The sequence below is a fragment of the Mytilus galloprovincialis genome, chromosome 6 (assembly GCF_965363235.1).
Source record: "Mytilus galloprovincialis chromosome 6, xbMytGall1.hap1.1, whole genome shotgun sequence".
Taxonomy (NCBI): domain Eukaryota; kingdom Metazoa; phylum Mollusca; class Bivalvia; order Mytilida; family Mytilidae; genus Mytilus; species Mytilus galloprovincialis.
Genome location: NC_134843.1, coordinates 13,786,591 through 13,810,516, shown reverse-complemented (window position 1 = coordinate 13,810,516; position 23,926 = coordinate 13,786,591). Strand labels below are relative to the sequence as shown.

Below are 23,926 nucleotides of genomic sequence, written 5' to 3'. Positions count from 1 at the left end.
GTTTAACACATATCTAAACCGAAAGCACTCGGTTATTCCAAAAAGGGTTAGTTGGAGTATTATTAAATCAATATGGCTGAATATTACTGACAAAGGGCATGTATTTACATTAATTAATATATATATTAGAAAAGTAACTTGCCCACAAATCTTTTGTTTTATTCAGGAAATTAAATTAAGACCCTTATTAATGTAGTTCATTACTAGACATAAAGATATTTGAAAGTGTAAAATAAATAATACAATCATTCGATTGTGCTACAGACGTAACCATTCTCCTTTTATTTTTAATGGCAATATAAAACGTATTTTCTACAATGCTTACGATATAATTCATAGCCAACCAAAACGTAGAGCAGTAACACAGAATATAATTAAGAATTAATTCATTCATGCCATTATCTATACTCATTTTGATATGGGTAAGCATTAGGCAGCAACCATTTGATTTTCTGGGGGGGGGGCTATGGTTTTTTTTTCTGTACAAACTTTTTTTTTCGCCTTTGGCGAAAAACAATCTATTTTTTTCGCGACAAGTCGAAAACAATTTTTTTCTTTCAATTTTAGCATTACATATAGTGGCAGCTGAGGGTGAAACAAACAATTTTTTTTTCTCAGAATCAAAAACAAATTATTTTTTTCTCCTAAAACTGGAAACAAACTTTTTTTTCCAAAAAAAACCATAGCCCCCCCCCCCCCCCCCCCAGAAAATCAAATGGTTGCTGCCTTATATTTGCCAATATCTAGATGCAGAGCATCTTAATACCGAGCATTAACTTAATTAATAAAAATGTTTAATTACAGATGTGAACATTTTTGAACCAGAATGATGTTCTTAACCTCACTCAGTTTGTTAGTAATTACTATTTTCACTGGGTGCAAAAGTAAGTAAAAACTGAAACTAGTAAGAGATGAACAAAAAGAAAGAAAGATAAATAACTAAACTGAACAAACACAAACAAGATAAAGATATCGAACTAGAAAAAATAGCAGGAGATATTGAACAAACAAACAAAGGTACGAGCCAAGGCCGTATTTTGACTTATAATGTCTTACTTTTTACATATTGTGACTTGTATGGAGAATGGTCTCATTGGCACTCATACCACATCTTCTTATATCTATCTAAAGGTACGAGATATCAAACTTAAAATCATCATTCATGTTATAATCAACCTAGTATCATACAGTTTTGAAATCATATATGTACTAGTATACAGATGAAAATTTACACATTTCAAGCATTGTGCACTGTACATTGAAATACAAAGTGATCACTAGTATTACTATCTGAATTAAGAAATGTGTATGTAAATTTTGTAACATTTTGATAAAATTATGGCGTCTAACATTAACATATTTTATGTTCTCTGCCAGGTTTGTCCGATATTCCGAAAATATCAGTATATCCATGTGAAGTACCAGTGGCCGACAAACTTTTTTCAATATGCTGTAAAACGGAGAATATCTACACTTCTTCTGTTTTCTTCTTCCAAAATACGACGGATAATATCATCGCTAAAATAGACCACCCTTGTTATGTCACAACTGGTCGAGGATTGATTAGCTGGAACTGTCAAACATCCGGGCATATCCGAACCTTCAGGATAAACTCAACAAGAAATACAAGTCATTCAACTGGATTGTGGGGATGTGAATATTATGGTGGAAGATCTTCATTTAATCTTACAGAAAACAAAAGTAAATAATTTGAATAGAATAATCGCGCTTATCAAACTATTTTTTTTAGTTTCATAACTTTTATGAAAGCAGGGCTTCAAAGTTATTGTGAAACTGCCTATTCTAGAGGTGGCATAAATCAGATGTGGATACTAAAAAATTCCAAAGATCTTTTAGAGTACATACAATCTAACTCTCTTTCATCTTGCAATAGTATTAAAACATTTGACTTTTCTACACTTTACACAAGTATTCCACATTCCAAATGAAAGAGTTGGTATTGCTTTGTTTCATAAAAAAGAATGGCCAACGTAGATACAAGTATATTGTCTTAGGGAGGGATAAATCCTACTTTGTAACGGATCACCCTGATTCAAACAAAAAATTCTCTGAATCTGACATTACCAAGATGCTTGATTTCTTGACTGACAACATATTTGTTACGTTCGGGGGACGTGTTTTCCAACAGACTATCGGTATTCAAATGGGAAACAGTTGTGCCCCTCTTCCTGCCGACTTATTTCTTTATTATTATGAGGCCGACTTCATACATGAACTTCTTAGGAAGAAAGATAAGAAGTTAGCAATATACTTTAACTTTACTTTCCGCTTTATAGATGATGTTCTCTCACTAAATAGTACAAAATCTGGTGACTATGTTGAATGCATCTATCCAATCGAACTAGAGATAAAGGACACAACAGATACAATTTAGTCGGCCTCATATCTTGACATATCTTGACTTACATCTAGAAATTGACAATGAGGGTCGGTTGAAAACAAAACTTTAAGACAAAAGAGATGATTTCAGCTTTCCAATTGCGAACTTTCCATTTCTAAGTAGCAACATTCCAGCAGCACCTGCATACGGGGTATACATCTCCCAATTGATATATTCCCGGCTATAGTCGGTTAAAGAGCTCACCAGAGCTAATGTTTTGCTTTGTTATTATGTATATATATGCCGACTCTAAATAAAATTTACTTACTTACTTACTTACTATTCCCGTGCTTGTATTTCCTATCATGATTTTTCTTGATAGAAGGTTGCTGTTCACAAGGAAACTGTTAAACTAAGAGTTCCAAATGGTGAAGTTGAAATCATCCCTTCGTAAATTTTACGGACGCCATCACGAGTTGGTTGACCGTTATGAAATAACCGTTTCACAGATGATATCGGATATGTTCCTTACGTCATAACTACAAACTCCTTCCCTTTCATGAATGTAACCTACCGAATTAGACTACTAGTATTTACCGGATTTGTTATAGCATTAGCAACACGACGGGTGCCACATGTAGAGCTGGATCTGCTTACCCTTCTGGAGCACCTGAGATCACCCTCATTTTTTGGAGGGGTTCGTGTTGCTTATTCTTTGATTTTCTATGTTGTGTCAAGTGTACTATTGTTTGCCAGTTTACTTTCGATTTATGAGCTTGACTGTCCCTCTGGTATCTTTCGTTCCTCTTTTATACATATACTGTAAATTCAGAAGTTATTGTGTTTATGTATTATTGCAACTGCTATCCAGTAGACACTAATGCAATAATAATTATTGATATTTCAGGAAAAACTAAATACAAATAATGCTACCAAAAAAAAAAAAATGTCAGTTTTTATATTTCAACCTCTCTCGCATTACCACAATGATGATAAAATCGCAAATTAAATTTTAGAATTCTCAGACCGTTTTAGTCTAAATTTTATAAAGATTTTATAGATTTTTAACATTTTAATAATAAATGCCTTTAAATCATTTCATAAACCAATACTGTAAGACATATTCACCCGTGAAATTGATTTACAACCAATAGGTCGATGCCTGCTGGGCAACGTTTCGTTCTCGAAGGTACCACCTGCCAGAACTCTGCACTTGTTTTTGACACAAATTATCATTTTGGTTCGCTAGATGCGCTTTTCGCCTCGTATCATTTACAACCACTGAGTTGATGCCTCTAATGGTGAAGGCTATCATCAGCCCAGTAGTAAGCACTTTTGTATTGACACGAATATATACTGATTTGTTTGTTTTGCTGTAAATTTATTATTTATAAGATACTGTTTATAAGATTTTGAATTATTTGATACACTGGGGTCTAACAAGTGTCATGATTTGAGTGTCACTGAAGAGACTTTTGTTGACGAAACGTGCATCTTGCGTATCAAATTATACGCGAGGTGTTACCGGTGATAATTTCGTTAAAATAGCGGACTATTCGAAATTTACATTTTTTTCCTTTCCAGTTGTGACAAGAAACAGTGGCAATCATTTCGCCAAACTACATGATAACACTACATTGACATGGATGATCCGTCTCAGAGACTACAAGATCTACATGCCTGATGGACAATTACTGAACACATCTGAATTAAAACATTCAATAGAAAGTAACATTACAACAGTCAGTGTCACTTTGTTCAATATATCAGAAAAGGCTAATGGTACATATATTTGTGTATCAGACCAAAACAAAATGCGAGATGCTATAACACTGGTTGTCGTAGGTATGTAAAAAATATCGGCCAATGGTACCCATTGGCAACACAGTCGGTTAATTTTTTAAAGGATAATTCATCAATTTTACCCGTTTGCTTTTAATAAAAACAAGTTTCGTATCTACAGTCTTTTAATTACATAGTAAAGAATTGAAAAATATTGGATACAGAAATATAACTTGATACGTTGATGATCTTTGATAGATCTTGACAATAAATTATTCTCGCTTTGTGGTCCAGAATAATTAAAATTTTCCATCACGAAACGGATTTTTAGCTATGAAATCAGTTATTATCTGAAGACCATACACGTCTCTCTGACAGCCCAATAATATTTTTTTTCGAGAATCACAAGGAAAATAATGAAAACACCAGATTAACGCAAACATCTATATGTAACAATCAGACTGTAAGTGGCAGGGGATAGCAACATCATAAATTCCTAATCATTATTAACAAATTTCAGAACCACCTTTAAGACCATCAATACTAGCTCTGACGACAGAATTTTCTGGACATATAATGACACTCAACCTTACCTGTCAGACAAACAGTCTATCTGCTGGACCACCATATTATGTTCCTCAGTTTAACATATCATGGTTGTATTCTACAACAGCAGGTTACAAAGTCATTCCAGATGGGCATTTTCTAATTATTAAGGATTTTGATTGCAATTTAAAATATTCAAGACCTGTTTTCTGTGCACTGAAAGAAAGTCCCGGAGATTGGACTCCATCTGCATTCACATATCCTCATAAGCAATGTAAGTTTGATTATAATTACAACAAACATTATACAATAACATATCTTATTATCTATAGCAAACACTTAATATTCTTAAAAAGGATTTTTTAGATAAGTAAAATGTAGATAAAAGGTGACACTGAATACAAGTTTAACCAGGTACATCGGAGTCATGTTTAATCAGGTACACTTCAAATATAATTTTAATCGGTTACATTGCAGACATATATAATTAGGTACACTGTATACAAGTGTTATCCGGTGCACCGAAGACATGTTTTATCAGGTACACCGAAGACATGTTTAATATGGTACACTGAAACATGTTTAATGAGGTACACCGAAAACATTTTTAATCAGGTAAACTGAAGACAAATTAAATCCCTTCCGGAGCACCTGAGATCAAACCCAGATTTGGTGAGGTTCGTGTTGCTTAGTCATTAGTTTTCTACGTAATGTCTTATAAAAAAGAAGATGTGGTATGATTGTTTACTATAATTTGTCTATTTAGTTGTTTTTAGCCATGGTGTTGTCAGTTTATTTTCGATCTATGAGCTTGACTGTCCCTCTGGTATCTTTCGCCCCTCTTTTAAATCAGATACACAGAAGAAAGTTTAAACGGTACAGTGACTGCCGTTTTAGTCATATACAATATACACTGACAACAGTTTTAATCAAGAATGCCGAAAAAACGTTTAACTTAAATAGACGGAAGGCATGTTTAATCATGTAAACCAAAAGCATGTGTAATCCAATACACTGAATATATGTATGATCATGTATAATCAAATCATCTGAATATCAAGTCCAAATGTAACTTTTCTCATGAACATGCGAAACCTGAAAGAACGTTTTCTACATAGATAGTACCCACTCTGGGTAAAGCAGGTCAATATCAGTTGCACCGACACATTTGAAGTGAGTAGCTGAAATTTTAAACAAATTCTAAATAATATTAGTTGCTTTAATATGTCACAGGTGTTTCCAGACCAAATGTGGTTACACAACAGGATTCTAAAACCGACAAAAGCGCTCAGACTGCAGGATATGTGATAGCTGGAATATCTTCTAGTATGTATGCATATCATATAGCAAATGTGTTGCATTTATTGTAATGTTTATATCCACTACATTAAGTGATATGTTATACTTCTCCTTTCGAGGTATTTGATATTTTTAGTTTTAGTCTAAAACTATCATCTGAAAAAATGTGTGACGTCACCAGATTACGTGTTTTTCAAATTGTTAGCTGTAAGCAGAACAATTAATAAAAATATGTAAATCGATTAGAAGCATTTGCATCAAAGAAACTGACTACTTTTACGTCGTGGTATACTATGATAGTAAAATACCATTTAGCAATCAAAAAGCATAAGTCGATGAAAGACCGAGAACATCATCACCGAAAGAAACAGTCGATAAAAACATCACCTGACAAACACAACATATAAAATGTAAGATTGACCAATAGGAACTCCACAAAAAGTGGGCCGTTTCCAAAGGCGCCATTAGTTTAACAACGATGTGTCTACCACAAGTAATAATTTGGCAAACTGTCACAGTCTGAGATGACAAAACTGCAGAAAGAGGGGCAGAAGCGGGGATACGATGAATGAAACGTATCCGTGGTTATCTGTAACATACATAATCTTATCAATAAATTGATGGGGAACCGATAATCGCTGACGTTATAAATATTGTAACAATTAAAAGGAATATCAAAAGAAAGATCATCATTGCATGATACGTTACCCATTGAAATTATTAAAAAAAAATGTGTTTAGGTGCAATATCCATGGTATATAACTGCGCATATCATCAAACGGACTTGTTATTCACTGCCGTGTAATAAATCTTTTTACTCCGTTACACTTCATACTGACAACCTTTCGCTAGGCCATGAGTAGTGACTCTGCAGCTTTCGCTTATCTAACAGAAGATGATTATTTGTGTACATCAATTTGAAGCATACTTATTGCCTGGTAAAGAAATGACATTATTTTTTGTCATCGGTACGGCAGATTTTTTTAAGGGCATTATCTCCACCTTTAACGCGTTGTCTTCTCTGGAGGAATCTGCTCTTTTCGGTCATATGGCAATAAGACTAAATAATTGGCATATTGCCCTTTTAATATACCTAAGTAATTTCTAATACATATAATGAATCACTGTCGAATAATTATTAGATTGTTTCAGGACAGTAAAAAGCATGAACAAGGTTGTGGCAGTAGCCCAACATCATATATCAGCACAAACTGAAGTTCAGAAAATAACAATAGTTCATACCAAGGAAACTTCTGAGCAATGCATATCATTTTAAATGCAATGACTCTTTAAAAGAATAATATTTAATAAAAACATACAAAGTAACAAGAAATTAAAGAAAAATGACTTATTAATATAATATCACTCAGTCACCACCGAAACCAATATAATTACACAGAGAGAAGGCAATATGAAGTGGGATGAAAAACATAACGAGACAAGAGTAGAAGAGATTTCAAAACATATAAAATCAGTTGTCATATTGGCAATTATACCACATCTCCTTCTTTGTATACTGATATATCCATCTTCAAATGTGGAATAAATAAATCATTCATAAACAAGTTCTGAAGCTATAAATCTGAAACCAAAGCCTCAAAGAGTTGCTAACTTTCAATTTAAGTATATTGAAAAACCACATTTTTGCACGAAGTTTGAGTAGACCTCCAAATAGCTATTGGGATTGTGCTGCTAGCTTGCTGTCTCGTTAAAGTTTATCCCAATGCTCATATTTGAAATATATAATAAAGAAAAATTAGATCTATTTCAATTTCAATCTAAATGTTTATTAAAATGATGACTCTCATTTTTTTTGACTGTCGTTTCTTCTACTTCTACATCTGGAAAAAAAACCCACATAATACCAAAAAATAAGATTGTTGAAATTAGTGTGTGCTGTTCGGTTGTTTCTATATTTAAATATCTAAAGCCTCAGTCACACCTTACCAGATAGCTCGAACGGACGCCTAACGGATAACTTTTTTTTCAATCCGTTCATGTCCGTAAGACGTCCGTTCTTATCAGTTAGACGTCCGTCCATATCCGTTGCATGTCCGTTTAGCGTACGTTTTATCCGTCCACATCCGTTCTGTCCGGTGGAAAATTTTGAGCATGTTCAAAACTTTGAACGGACGTCCAACGGATCATTAAATGTCCGTTGAACGTCCGTTAGGCGTCCGTTTTGTACGGTACTCGTCCGTTTCATTTCCGTTTTGTATCCGTTACGTGTCCGTTATACATCCGTTGGAGGTCTGGAAGATAAATTCACCAATGTACTTCTACCGGATAAAACGGATGTTGAATGGATGAGAAACGGACTTCTACCGGACGTGTAACGAATAAAACGGATGATGAACGGATCTGAAACGGATAAATGCCAATTATTGGTATGACAGATTTCTTAAGGTTCATGAATTCTTATTATTTATAATCGATCTTAGAGTATAGGCACGTCTTCACAATCAAGCAGCTCTTATTCAGACCAGACACTGCCCTTTGGCGGCATTTTGAAGAACAAACCAAAACTAGTTACACATAAACATTTTGAATATTTATGCGATTTACATGTATTATTATTGTCGCCTTTGATTTTTCTGTATATCTTGTTCATCCGTTTTATCCGGTACGCTTCCGTTAGGTGTCCGTTTTATGCGGTACTCGTCCGTTGGATGTACGTTCGACGCCTGTTCTGTCCGGTACGTTTCCGTTTCTAGTACGTTGCATATCTGGTGTGTGTCCGTTATGCATTCGTTACACGTCCGTTTTATTCGGTCAGTACATCAACGGACTCCCAACGGATAACAATTTTGTCAACGGACAACTTTAATTTTCATCCGTTAGGCGTCCGTTCGTGCTATCCGGTAAGGTGTGACCGAGGCTTGAAGCTTACTGGTAGTTTAAAATCAAGACAACAAATATCAAATGGATTAATAAAAATGTTATGAGTAGTTGTTAGCTGTTTTTATAGATTTTTTTATGTTTTTTCAACTGTGACTCTTCCATAATTGCTATCTTGCAATTTGTCTAGTCTGTTTTAAATTTGTAAAACCTGAAATATTGATCAGTTTTTTTCCCAGTCAAATGAACTACAATGTAGTAAATACTTTCAGCATAATTCAACAACATTATCTTACCTCCTATACATTTCTAGGAATGTGATTGGTTAAAAGCGTCCTCGTGGAAACTGTGTATATTTGATATTAGGTTAGTAGGGAGGCGGGGCTTATTTCATACACGGTTAGTAGTGGAGTTACGTCCCTTTATATTCCATATAAGGTAGTAGGGAGGCGGGGCTTTTTGCATACACGGTTAGTAGTGGTGTTACGTCCCTTTAAAAAAAACAGTACTGAGAAAAAATCTTAAAGGTTTCAACAGACGAAGAAATTGATGATTAAGATTGAGATAAATTCATAAAACACATTTAAATCTAACAAGTTGTCATTGTTGGCATCTGTTTTTGTAGGATCAATGGAGTAGTTTCTTAATCATGTTAATGCTAATTGCTCATTTTGATAGGTCACTGGTCTAAATTTTACACGTTAAGATAGTCGGTAAGATAAATTCGTTACATAGTGATCCATAGTGTGCTAGTGACGTAATACGGTATATATGGGGGTCAGTAAATTCCATATGGGGATTCGAGCTTCGCTCTCACCCCATATGGAATTTACTGACCCCATATATACCGTATTAGGTCACTAGCACACTATGTAACTAATATTAAACATGAATACATCTACTTAGTAATTGTTAAGGCCATTTAACGTTATTTATTTAAATATTACTATCAAATTGTTTTTAATTTTGATTATATGATCATGTTCAATTGTTTGGTTGCTGTCTCGACAACATATGACTAATTTCATGGTTTTTTCTATAACATATTTGTTTCATGAATAACCACCTACTTGATACATTTCCCAACCTTATCAAGATCTCCAAGTTAGAATCGGCATATCTATCATATCAGTAGAGCTTAGTCAACTAGGAAAGGATAATTCTCCATTCTACTTCAAAAATAAATAAAATACTCAATTGAATTAATTCATATGTATCAAATGACTTTCAAAAATGTATATGAGTTTTTTTTATGTGCATGATTGTGTGTGTTCTCATTTACAGGTCACAAAAAGGACGGGCAATAACAATATAAGAATTTAAAAAAAATCAATAATGGGTTAAATGATATAATACATCAGTAATGAAGCAACTAAACAATAAAAATCTAACAAGAATGTACCGATAAGTACATGGATGCCTCACTCACACTGTGAAATTGGGATCAAACATCTAATTTGGCATTAAAATTAGAAAGATCATATCATAGGGAACATGTGAACTATATTTCAAATTGATTGTACTTCAATTTCATCAAAAACTACATTTTTAACCTTGACCAAAAACGGATAGACGGACAATCTTACAAACGGACCAACAGACCAGAAAACATAATACCCCTCTACTATCGTTAGTGGGGCATATAAATTCTGGGTTTTTTTTCTTAGTCAAAAATATTGTACGAGCAAAGCACAAACAAATTTATTTAGTTTTTTGATCAGTATACATTGTAAACATAACACCCTCGCTTTCTTCAATTTAGTTAATTGTTCAAATTAATTAAAAGTTGATTTAAAAAAATATATTGAATGCGATTTCAGACAGGAGGTTTTTCTATACTAAGCTATTCTTGTAAATGAGCATGGTTTAATTAAATTGAGAATGTGATTTGGGGCCGCCAATTAATTGCCTGTAACACAATGCACCAGTTAACTTCCGCATATAGATCTGCAGATGCAGGATTAATTTCATTAAAGCCCTTTTGTAATTATAAGCATTGTGTATAAATTTCATAATTATAACATTTAGTTGAAGCAAACAAGAGGAAGAGAATTAAACCAACAGATTAAGTAATTGCTTCATTTATAAAGGAACATAAGTCAAAAGTGACGACATGATCTGTATTTTGTGGTAATAAACATTGTGTACCTATTCGTTTTATAACATTTGTTTGAGGCAAACTAATGTCAGAAAACGGAAACTCAGCACTTTTTTTTATTTAACTTGTGTTATAAATAAAGACTGTATGTTTTTCTATGCCACATTGTTGTGTTACTATTTCATTGCAATTGGTTTCAGTGGCTGAATGGTCTTAAGTAAATAACTTCTCTATCACTATCCTGTCAACACAAAGGTTGTGAATTTCGAAGCACACACTTAGCCTTTCAGTTTGACTACAATCTTAATTGACTTATAGCTAGCTTGTCAGTTTTACTATCTTGGATCTTGGTTCTCTACAAGCATTATTTTCTCACTCAACCAATAAAAACCGACTACTACAAAATAGTACATAATGCTGAAAGTGGCATTAAACACCAATTAACCATTGACATAAATCACACATGTGACATGAGCTAAAAAAATTTACCCGTTGATCAGTTTGTACAGATGTATTCAAGCTGTTCAAATATAAATTTGTAATGGGAAAGGACTAAGCCTTTCGAAAATGCTCAATAAATGTACCATTGGTTTTGAAACTTATTATTTGTTTTAGGTATTTTTCTCTGTATTCTTGGCTACTACATTTATTTCAAGTGAGTATACTGATATTATTTAAGAATTAATAAAGAAAACACAATTCTCATTCTATTTCGTTTAATTGACATCATTAAAGAAATGACATGATTACGAAATGAAAACTGGAAAAAAATAGATGTTAAATATATAGAACAGTCGACTTAATCACATGGTAAGCTTTTAAGTCACATCAAATCTGTCATACCTGTCAAATGACCCGAGAATTTCACAATTCTGAGGGATCACCTGGGACACCCGCCGGGCCACTGAATAACCCGGGAATTCGGAAAATGACCCGTTTTCACCTGGACTTAAAGCCTTGAGATTGATTTTCCTTTGAAATACCGGCAAATTCGTAATTCTTCCATCAACAGAAGTACAGCTAGCTGTGTACACTGTCAAATTAAGTGACCCATTTATAACTGCATGGCTTCACTTCACAGTTTTGGTGTCAAACACACTATTAATTAACACCAATAAATAAATAAATTTCACTGTTCTTTTAACAAACATTTTTCAACTTGAGTTACTTCCCCTTTTTTGTCACCATTCAAAATTGTTCCTTACATTTACGTTTTTTTTTGGGGTAAAAAGATTAAGTCTACAACAATTATAATTCAAACACATATTGAAATATAACATTTCATTAAATTCTTACCTTAATACAATTATAAAAAAAAAAGTTGAAAACTATTTGCCATAACCAAAATTGGTTTTTGTCTGTTTTGCAAATACAGAAATATTTAAAGATAAAAAAAAATTTAACTGTTTAACTTTATTTTACTTAAAACAGAGTTTGAGCAAAGGCTATATAACCACACACATCATAGCTTGAGGGTGAAATTCTTAGCATAAAGAGCAGAAAGGATAAATAGCCACTCACACCTTGAGGGTGAAATACATAGCATTAATTAATAGTTATCCCATAAGGACGCGGTGTGTCAGTGTAAGATCATCCCGATGGCCGGAGGCCAGAGGGTGATCTTACACTGACACACCAAGTCCGAATGGGATAACTATTTTACATCCCAGCTGTTTTAGATTAGACGAAAAACCATTTACAATTCATAAAATCTAGTTTAGAACGCCACACAACCATTATTATATACTTTATATATTACTATATGATGTATACCCTTTATGACCCCCTAACACGATGAGTAGATATCACTGAACAATGTCAACTCGCCCCACTGGCCAATCGGCCCACACTATATCACCACGTTATGAAGAAATCGCCCCACTCTTGTAACCGACTCGCCCAACTTTTAAAAAGTGTAAAATCAAATTGAAGAATCAGTCTGACAACTCATTCATTTAACGAAAAGGGTTTAAACCCCACTGAGTAAAGGTCTGCCAACTCGCCCCAGTTATAAAAATATCTTGCTTCCTTTAAGTGTGTTAAATTTCTGATAGTTCGTATCCAGTCGTCCTGGTGAAGTGGTATGTGTCGTGGCTTGATATGCTAAAGGTCTTGAGTTCGAATCCCAGCATATACACTGGATTTTTCTACGTGAATTTTGATAGATAGTCTTCTCCGTATAATCAGAGACATATAATATTATATTATATGTCTCTGGTATAATTAATTATAAGTTTTATACTGGATTTGACATTCCCGCCAAAATGTTACAGAACAAAGCATGCATAACAAAGAAACTTAAACTGGGGTGATCTGGTAGGGGTGATCCGGCTCAGATCACCCCTGTTAGAACAAAGGAGCTGGGATGTAAGTGCAATAACCAAAGGTAGTGTCACACAAAATTATCAAAGGCTTTTCAAAGAGCAATGAAAACATGATCAATAGAAATTTAAATTACTTAATCAAGTGAACATGTTTTGGAAACTTTGATTTAAATTAAAAAAAAATGTCCCCTATATACTGAATTTCAGCTCGAAAAAGTTCGTACGTGTTATGACCTGAGATTTCATTCTCCAATGCAGGTCATGACCTGCATTTTCATTAGCACAGGTTGACAGGTATGATCTGTACACACCTTATTTCTTTCCAGTCTTAATGTTTAAGTGTTAACTTGATAAATATTAATCATAAAACATGTAAAAGGCATACCTTTGATAGTTTCTTTTCAAGTAATGGAATCTTGTGTAGACTCGGGACTTCTCTGTTATTGAAGACCGTATGTAGACAGCTGGAAGACCAAGCACATTCATATAGAACAAATAAGCCTGTAATTCAGTGGTTGTCGTTTGTTTTATTTGTTACATATTTGTTTTTTTGTTCATTTTTTTTTTATATAAATAAGGCAGCAACCATTTGATTTTCTGGGGGGGGGCTATGGTTTTTTTTTCTGTGCAAACTTTTTTTTTCGCCTGCGGCGAAAAACAATCTATTTTTTTCGCGACAAGTCGAAAACAATTTTTTTCTTTCAATTTTAGCATTACATATAGTGGCAGCTGAGGGTGAAACAAACAATTTTTTTTTCTCAGAATCAAAAACAAATTATTTTTTTCTCCAAAAACTGGAAACAAACTTTTTTTTCCAAAAAAAACCATAGCCCCCCCAGAAAATCAAATGGTTGCTGCCTAAGGCCGTTAGTTTTCTCGTTTGAATTGTTTTACATTGTCTTATCGGGGTCTTTTATAGCTGACTATGTGGTATGGGCTTTGCTCATTGTTGAAGGCCGTACGGTGACCTACAGTTGTTAATGTCTGTGTCATTTTGGTCTCTTGTGGACAGTTGTCTCATTGACAATCATTCCACATATTCTTTTTTTTATATATTAGTCATGTATTTAGTTGTTGTTGTTGTTGGTAGCTATATTTGTTATTCGTTTTAAAGATCACGGTAGATTTTCAGAATTCGTCGTTTGAATTTTTTCATATTTTTCATGTGTGGGCCTCTTATAACATACTATTTGGTATGGCTTTTGCTCATTATTGAAGAGCTTAAGCGACCTTTCAACAATGCCTTTAAACCCACCAAACAATGCATGTTATTACCTAATAAACAGTATTTGTAAAAAGTATTCCATGGACAGCTTGTTTTGATTTTTGCCCGCGTCACACTGTCCCGATTTCTATATACGATGGACACCCGAATGCGAAAATTTTAAGTTCGTACGAAGTTGGTCCCGATCTCGTTAAAATACCAAAAAGTGACCGAAGCAAGTACGATGAATAACGAAGTCTATACGATGGTGCCAAAATTATATACGGTAGCAACAGATGGACATACGAAGGTTAACCGAAGACGGGTATTTAAGCTTCATATCTCAGACGAAGCCTAAACGATGGATCACGAAGGCTACACGATGGATTACGAAGGCTACACGATGGATTACGATGATGGCGCGATGGCCATACGATGTCTAAAAGACGTCGTGTACAGCTTACGATGCATTTAAATTATAAGCCGAAGCCATATTTGTCCCCAACATGTTACATACGAGGGGATGCCACGCTCGGCATTGCCTTGTTTGAACTGTAAAATGTGTGCACTAGTCTGAATAATCACCCATAATTATGCCCATCTTTACTGATCTATCTTAAAGGTAATGTAATGGGTTTGTTGATCCCTTTTATTCAAAAAGAGCTCTTTCACGGAGAATATCATAATAATATAGACAAAAGGAAGGATGGGGAAAGGAACAAATGCGGCAAAATATGACATATAGAAAACAAAATGATTATGGAGTAAACGTTCGTGTGAAAACAACTCAGACGATACATATAAAATCAGAATAATGAAGAAAAAGTTGGTTTACCTATATACGTGTACCTGCAGTGTTGATGTACGAGGCGCGTTTATGATTTTCATTATGTTACTTGATATGAAAAACTGACAAAAAATAATATTTTACTTGTAAAAGTAAATCCTGAGCCTGTAATAGCTGCTCTTATTGTTCCATTTGAATAAATAGAAACAAAGCTGTCGCCTTTCTTGTTCTCATAGAATCATATGATATGAGCTCCATGTTTTGTGAACGTCTTTCTTAACTGTCGTATTAGACTGACCAGTGCATATCGCGCATGGCACTTTAAATGTATTTAAGTGCGAAAATTAACTTACATTTAGCTGGATTTATTGTCGTCGTATTTCCATCTTGTCGCCTTCGTACTTTTATTCGATGGCAACACGACGGGATTACGAGGTCTTCACGAAGTCGTGTCGTCATCGTAAGACCTTCGGGTAGCCTCGTGATTCATTCATGTAGACATCGTAATGTTAAAACTGCCTGATGGAAACGATGGAAACACGAATGCAATACGATGTTCAAAGATGCATTCCCGGTGACATTACGATGGTGAGGATGGTGATACGAACTCAATACGAACCCTCAACATCGGACGCACCTTCGGGGATCTTTTAACATGTTAAAAAATTTAGAACCCTTCCCGACGTTGTCCCCGAAGGCTAGAAAAAGTGGCCGATGGTTCTACGATGGTTAAAGATGGCACTACGTATAGCCCGATCTGGATACGATCAGTTCCGATTTTGAAAATTTCCATAATCGTGTTGCCATCGGCGTAAAAATCGGGACAGTGTGACGCGGGCATTAGAAAAAAACCAAATCAACAATATTATATACAAAGAGTTAAAAAATGAAGAAAAAAACCCCCAATTTTTGAATGTAAATTGGCACATGCATTGTCCTTTCAGTCATATTTGTTTGTTATTACAAAAAAAATATTTGTAAACCAAAGGATCAATGAAAATATAAATGTCGAAGGAGGATAGACGACTACATTGTTAAAAGAAGAATGAGATAAAAGCATTTGAGAAAAATATTAACGATGTCAAAAGATTAACTCACTGAAAAAATGGAATGAACAATGATGCTTCGGAAGGGTATGTCGTTCTTACTTCAGCATTGACAACATTTATACTGTGTTGTGTTTGACAATGCAATTCCGATAAAAAAAATCGTCGCATTCGATGATGTCTTAGTAGAGGAGAATAAGACAGGATTGTTTTCTATACCAAGGACATTGACAAATGAATTGTTTTACAGGATATACCGACGAGGAAGATACCATGGACAGAGCACGTGAGTTATATACTATATTCATTGTTTTGTTTTTATCGTCTTCCTTTTTTTATAAATTGAATCCCTTTCTACCCTCATGTTAATATATTCATCAATCGAGAATTCATGTTTCTCTCAAGTCTCAATTCGAATGGAGCGAGATCATTTGTGAACATTCATAAATATATATATGAATATACTGTAATGAAATGTACTTCATCTTTCTATTTTATTTCAAATTAGAATCTAATCAAGCTAAAAAATACTATTCTCCTTTTATCAAAATTCAATATTGAATTACTCATTTTAAGCAGTAGAATTAAATTTCAGATGTTATATTTTACGAAGCTGTTGTTGTGACAAGAGTGATGTTTTACTAGAATGTTGTGAAGAAATTACGGAGAGTTGTCATGAGAGTTGCCAAGATTAATGTTGAATCAATATTGAATTAATCATTTTAATAAGTATTATTAAATTTCAGATGTTATATTTTACGAAGCTGTTGTTGTGACAAATGTGATGTTTTACTAGAATGTTGTGAAGAAATTACGGAGAGTTGTCATGAGAGTTGCCAAGATAAATGTTGTACAAGGTGCAAGAAAGGTAATCTCACATCTCGTTTTATTTCTTTTTATAATAAAAATGTTTATATCTTATGATTTTCTATTTGCCGAATGTTGGTAACGACTTTATGAAGTTTTGTCATACCAAAAATTCCCTAAAGTTTACGAAAAGAAATGACATGCAAGGATTCCTAAATTCAAAGAATTGATATATGTATAAACTATCAGATTTGATATCAAATTGAATGAAAATCATTGCGTATTTCACTACTTAAGAATGAACTGACCCAAATAAAAGAGGAAACGACGAAATCGGACATCTCCATACCAATTTAATTACTGCATACCATGACATGATTATTTTTTTTTAGGAAAAAATATCTATTGTTAGTTTGTAAGATTTCTTTATGTTATTTTATTGAAGACAGCGACGACGACGAACCCATTGATTTAGAAATAAATGGCAGAGTACGAAGAACAAGACGTACAACTGAAGACGATTTACAGAATATCCTTAACCTCTACAATGTCCAAGACACACCCACAGTGACCCCACAACAACAGAGAAGGGTGACGTTTTCTGCAGATAACCAGGGAACGGTTACAAATGATGTTGGTAATGAAGCAAAAAGTACTCATAAAAAATGTGAAAAGATAAAAAAAAAAAAAAAGCAAACAAATATAAAGAAATGAGAAACATGTGTTTTCCTAAAGAAAAGCTATTTAATGATGAAAATAAAAAAAGAAATAAAAAAATGGTAGAAAAATAGGCTAAATAAATTAAGGACTGTTATCCATATCCTTATAAGGAGATAATTTGATTGATAGAATATCATTATTTTTTCAGATATTTTATCTGGTGCAACAGGAACAAATGAAATCATCCTAAATGAATCTATACCGACTAATTCTGCTAGTGGAGTAAATCAACCAGCCTTAGTCATAGAACTTGAAACATGTAAGTGTATCGATTGGAAACATTGAAGATTGTATAACAGAAATGATCAACAACCCATTACATTTTCTATCATGGCAAAATATTAAACAGCATATATGTGAATCTTCAAACATATAGTAAACATTCATACTGTAAAAAGATCTACTTACATATACGTAATGAAAACATTGGTTAGGATTGCATAAATATATGGAAATAATACTGTCTTTTTAAGACCAAATAATTTCATTGAAATGTTGTCCTTTCTTTTAGGTCTTAAACACTTGGGTAAATTAGTAAGTACCACTGAGAACCAAGTACAAGTTCGTAGATCACATATTATTGAGGACATGCTTAATATCTACACAGATACTAATGTAGTGCGTTCCCGGTTACATGTAAAATTGATAGGAGAAGGCGGATCAGATTGGGGAGGAGTCAGTCGTGACGTATTTACAACATTTTGGAACGCAGCTTCGTCTGCTTTTTTTCAAGGTGATTCTGTTCATGTCCCATACCTTCCTCTTGTTAACATGGAGAATGAAAACAAATTTCTTCTGCTGGGTAGAATTTTAACACACAGTACAGCCATTCTTGGCTTCCTTCCGATTCAAATAAGTACTAGCGTCCTTATGGTAATGGTTTATAACACCACAGAAATAGAAGAACACGCTTTAGTGGAAGACTTCCTGTTGTACCTCGACACAAAAGACCGAAAGTTGGTTAAAGAAGCCATTGATGATTTTTCTACACTTTCTGAAAACCAAGTAAGAGATTTGCAAGAATTGTTTATTCGATATGAAATGGGTTCCATGCTCAGGCCTGATTCTTTTAGAAGTCAGCTTCTCAAAATAGCTCGTAATGAACTCTGCGTAAAACCAAGAGCATTGTGCGAGAAAATGAGACAAGGTATACCGGAAGACCATTTTGACCGATTTTGGTGCCGCCTAACGATTGATCATATTGATCTTTTGCATGCTAGACTTAAACCTTCCGCTGATAAAATCCTGAACTGTCTGAAACCAGCAATTCCATTTGGAGATTTAACAAGGCGGCGACGAAGGGTTTACGAATTCTTTCAAGAATTTATTGAAAAGTTAGTAGATGAAGATTTACAGTTACTACTTCAGCTAATAACTGGACAGAGCTGTGTGCCAAAAAGAACAATTCAAGTGGAATTTTCTGAACTAGGTGGGGTTCAAAGAAGACCCGTCTTCCATACGTGTAGTTACATGGTCGAGCTTCCAGACACATACACAAACTATAAAGACTTCGAACAAGAAATGAACAACATTATGCATTCAAATGTATTACAGTTTGATATGGCATAAACCTTATTTTATATGGTATTGGTTTGTTGTACATATAGATAAACGTTTTTTTTATGTATTTATACATATATAGATGACAATAAACCCACAACAATTCTCACAACGATATATTCTTTCGAGAGAGACGAAATGTTGAATACATGTCTAATGTTTGTGTCAAAGTTTCCGATAAGGCGGGTGAATTATTTACAAGAAAGACGGCACCGTGAAATGCAGCTTATGTTGTTGAAATTTAAACTTGGAAATAAAAAGATTATGACGTATATTCTGTATTACACACACCACTCAGACAGAAACGCATCGAATTGGACCTTTCACGATATTTTAACTTAATTGCGTCTTCATCACTCACAAACATCGGGGATTAAATCTGTCAATTTTACACGTGATGAATTTTAACCACGTGTAAATTTTATTATATTTGTTTGTTGTTTCTATCGTTTGTGATAAACTTGTAGTGCTTTTCTTTCTAACCAAAGTTTTCTAAACGTTGTGTGCCGTTTGTTATAGTTTATTACATGTTACAAAAGTAGAAACAAATGTTTCGTTTAATCAGTGTTTACTAACCCTGTTTGAACAGTCAAAAATGTAAATAAACTCATTACACGGGAAAATAGCTTCTGTAGAAAAAAAAATTAAGACACACAGGACTTCTGTGCATTTATAACTTTATTGCCAGTTTTTCGTCCTTTTCAGATGAATATAAAAAAGCTCACTGATAGAAAGGAGGGCGTATACATAATATACCTCAATTTGAGTAATTGTCGATCGTTGATTTGAGTTCTGACATTCAGGATTGTACCGCTTTTCCTTTCATCAGAATCATTCTTTGTTTGGGGAACATATGAATAGATGAATTGATTCAATGTTAAAGATGGAAATAAATGTAGCGTGTGTACTAACAAATGACGAACGACAAACTGTAGACCCATTTTTAGCGAGTGTATAGCTTGTCAAAGTTTATCCAAACTATGCAAGCGTATGTTAGAAACAAATGATCTAAACATTTGCTCGCTGAACCGTTTGTTTCGTTTGTTGTTAGAAAGAAATGCACTCTAAGTTCTTCGTCCTAGAATAAGTTTCTTATCTTTCAAACATCAAAATACGGTAGTATTTGAAAATTAAATGTTTTGTGTGTGAATAAATGATATTTTCTAAATTAAATGTTTTGTGTGTGAATAAATGATATTTTCTGTCTTTCATTGCATTAATGTTTTAGATTTTCCGTCGTGTTTCATCTTATATTTCCTATTTAAAGAATTAATTAAACTATCACATTTAATTTTGTATACACAGTAGTTCATTAGTAATTATTCATTTTATTTGTTATTATTTATGGATTTATCATTTTTTATCTGGGAAAGGGGGGAAAGGGGGGACTGTTCATTTTGAAACAAAACATAACATTTTCTTAATTCCCAATAATCACTATTTTCATTGTATCCCTTTTAAACCATTTAAAACAAAATATGTGATCCTCCTCAAATACACAAGCCAAATTTTTAACATGATGCAAAACACTTACCTTTGACACACATGATAGGTAGGATATACTTCAATTCTTTATTACTTTGAATAATACAGTTCATCAGTATATACTTTAAAATTCTAAAGTTTACAAATGTTTTATTATAATTGACCCCCATTTATAAGATATAACAAAAATATGAACCCCTTTTCAACTTACAGAAAAAAATACTTGGTCCCTCTTTAATTGGACACCCTCGCAGGTAAAACATGATAAATCCCAAATAAATGTCTTTATGGTTTTAATTATGTTATTATACTAGATGTATAAAATTGTATATTGACACTAGATGTACAGAATTGTATATTGACCAGTATACAATACAAAAAACTTAATCAAAAAGAATATCAGCATTTACGTCAGCCTGTAAACCATAAAGGAACAATAAAAATGCACTTATGTTTGAGTCAATTTCAAACTGACATTTGTTCTGTATTTCAATCACAATAGATTTTCTTATTCTAGGTACATGTACACGCACATACAATTCAAAATCAAACAAGCAAATAAATTCTGTATATAATTTATAAGGAAATGTTTGCTCTTCCTGTCTTAAACTTCAAGGTTAATCAAAATAGTATTAAATGAAAAAGTGTTACGGAAATATAGAGTTTAAACGACCTTACAAAAACATTATAACAAAAAGAACATATTTGCTCTTGTTGTTTTAAAATTCAAGGTTAATGTAAATGGTAAAAGTAAAAAAATGTTACTGAGTTTAAACGACCTTACAAAAAATTAGAACATAACTGCAACTTGTCCAGAAATCTGGATCTATTCATCGAATTTTGAATTGTCTATGTTCGTTGATGAAAGACAAAATTGGCACAATAAGGCGGGTGAATTATTTACAAGAAAGACGGCACCGTGAAATGCAGATTATGTTGTTGAAATTTGAACTTGGAAATAAAAAGATTATGAGGTATATTCTGTATTCACACACACCATTCAGACAGAAACGCATCGAATCGGTCCTTTCACGATATTTTGAACTTAATTGCGTCTTCAGCACTCACAAACATCGGGGATTAAATTTGTCAACTTTACACGTAATGAATTTTAACCATGTGTACAATTTTATTATATTTGTTTGTTTGTTTCTATCGTTTGTGATAAACATGTAGTGCATTTCTTTCTAACCAAAGTTTTGTAAACGGTGTGTGCCGTTTCTTATAGTTTATTACATGTTACAAAAGTAGAAACAAATGTTTCGTTTAATCAGTGTTTACTGACCCTGTTTGAACAGTCAAAAATGTAAGCAAACTCATTACACGGGAAAGTAGCTTCTGTAGAAAAAAATTAAGGCACACAGGACTTCTGTGCATTTATAATTTTATTGCCAATTTTTCGTCCTTTTCAGATGAATCTAAAATAGCTCACTGAAAGAAAGGAGGGCGTATACCTAATATACCTTAATTTTAAACATTGTCGATCGTTGTTTTGAGTTCTGACATTCAGGATTATACCGCTTTTTCTTTCATCAGAATCATTCTTTGTTTGGGGAACATATGAATAGATGAATAGATGAATTAATTCAATGTTAAAGATGGAAAGAAATGTAGCGTGTGTACTAACAAACGACAAACTACAAACTGTAGACCCATTTTTAGAGAGTGCATACATAGTTCGTCAAAGTTTATGCAAACTATGCAAGCATATGTTAGAAACAAATGAACTAAACAAGTGCTCGCTGAACCCTTTGTTTCGTTTGTTGTTAGAAAGAAATGCACTCTAAGTTCTTCGTCCTAGAATAAGTTTCTTATCTTTCAAACATCAAAATACGGTAGTATTTGAAAATCAAATGTTTTGTGTGTGAATAAATGATATTTTCTAAATTAAATGTTTTGTGTGTGAATAAATGATATTTTCTGTCTTTCATTGCATTAATGTTTTAGATTTTCCGTCGTGTTTCTTATTATATTTGCTATTTAAAGAATTAATTAAACTATCACTTTTAATTTTGTATACACAGCAGTTCATTTGTAATTATTTTATTTGTTATTATTTATGGATTTATCATTTTTTATCTGGGAAAGAGGGGACTGTTCTATTGAAACAAAACATGACATTTTCTTAATTCCCCATAATCACTGTTTTTATTGTATCCCCTTTAAACCATTTAAAACAATATATGTGATCCTCCTCAAATATACAAGCCAAACTTTTAAACATGATGCAAAACACTGACCTTTGACACACATGATAGGTAGGATATACTTCAATTCTTTATTACTTTGAACAATACAGTTCATCAGTATATACTTTAAAATTCTAAAGTTTACAAATATTTCATCATATTGACCCTTATTTATAATTTCTAACCAAAATTTTAACCCCTTTTCAACTTACAGAAAAAAAACTTGGTCCCCTTATAATTGGACCCCCTCGCAGGTAAAACATGATAAAACCCAAATAAATGTCTTTTTGGTTTGTGTAAGTATGTTATTATACTAGATGTATAGAATTGTATATTGACACTAGATGTATAGAATTGTATATTGACAATAGATGTATAGAATTGTATATTGACAATGTCAGTTTGTAATTTCATGTCAAATTTTATCAAAGATAAATATCATGTACATGTTAGATCATCTTCTTTGAAATTAAGTTCTATCAATTTATAGTGTAAATAGATGATATTCTATAATAGTTGCTTTAGTATCATAGTACATTACATATTTGTAAATATTGACGCTAGTCTAAACACTTTAAAGGTATTTTTCCATTATGAAAAGGACAAAAACAAAAGTCAGAATTTTTATCAGTAAATTGAAAAGTCCTACATGATAATATTTTATACACAAAGACTTATTCATTTAATGACTAAAAGTACAAAGTTCTGAAGACATATGAATAAGAAAAAAGAGTCAATTTTATATTAAAATGTTTTTTTGTTAACATGTCGTGTTATCGGTACATTTTATCATTTGATTTTACTAGCATTCGTTAGAATTTTACTATTTGTTTGTAAATATTGATGCAAGTCTTGACATTGTAATGATATTTTTCCATTGTTAAATGTATAAAACCAAAA

The 23,926-nt window shown here is 33.0% G+C and overlaps 1 protein-coding gene across 1 annotated transcript; it reads left to right on the top strand.

Moving 5' to 3' along the window:
• LOC143078993 (uncharacterized) lies at positions 1–23,926 on the top strand. The gene is made up of 12 exons (XM_076254082.1): positions 1–96; positions 805–884; positions 1,378–1,701; positions 3,926–4,186; positions 4,644–4,943; positions 5,903–5,995; positions 11,520–11,559; positions 16,516–16,551; positions 17,012–17,133; positions 17,518–17,709; positions 17,941–18,051; positions 18,304–23,926. The coding sequence occupies exons 2-12, from the start codon at positions 827–829 to the stop codon at positions 19,359–19,361; spliced, it is 2,595 nt and encodes an 864-aa protein (XP_076110197.1). The 5' UTR covers positions 1–96; positions 805–826; the 3' UTR covers positions 19,362–23,926.

Excerpts from the sequence above, each read along its gene's own strand:
- LOC143078993 (XM_076254082.1), top strand. The coding sequence starts at position 827 with ATGATGTTCTTAACCTCACTCAGTTTGTTAGTAATTACTATTTTCACT. Across the intron at positions 4,944-5,902 it reads CACATATCCTCATAAGCAAT|GTGTTTCCAGACCAAATGTG; the intron begins GTAAGTTTGATT and ends AATATGTCACAG. Across the intron at positions 17,134-17,517 it reads TTGTACAAGGTGCAAGAAAG|ACAGCGACGACGACGAACCC; the intron begins GTAATCTCACAT and ends ATTTTATTGAAG.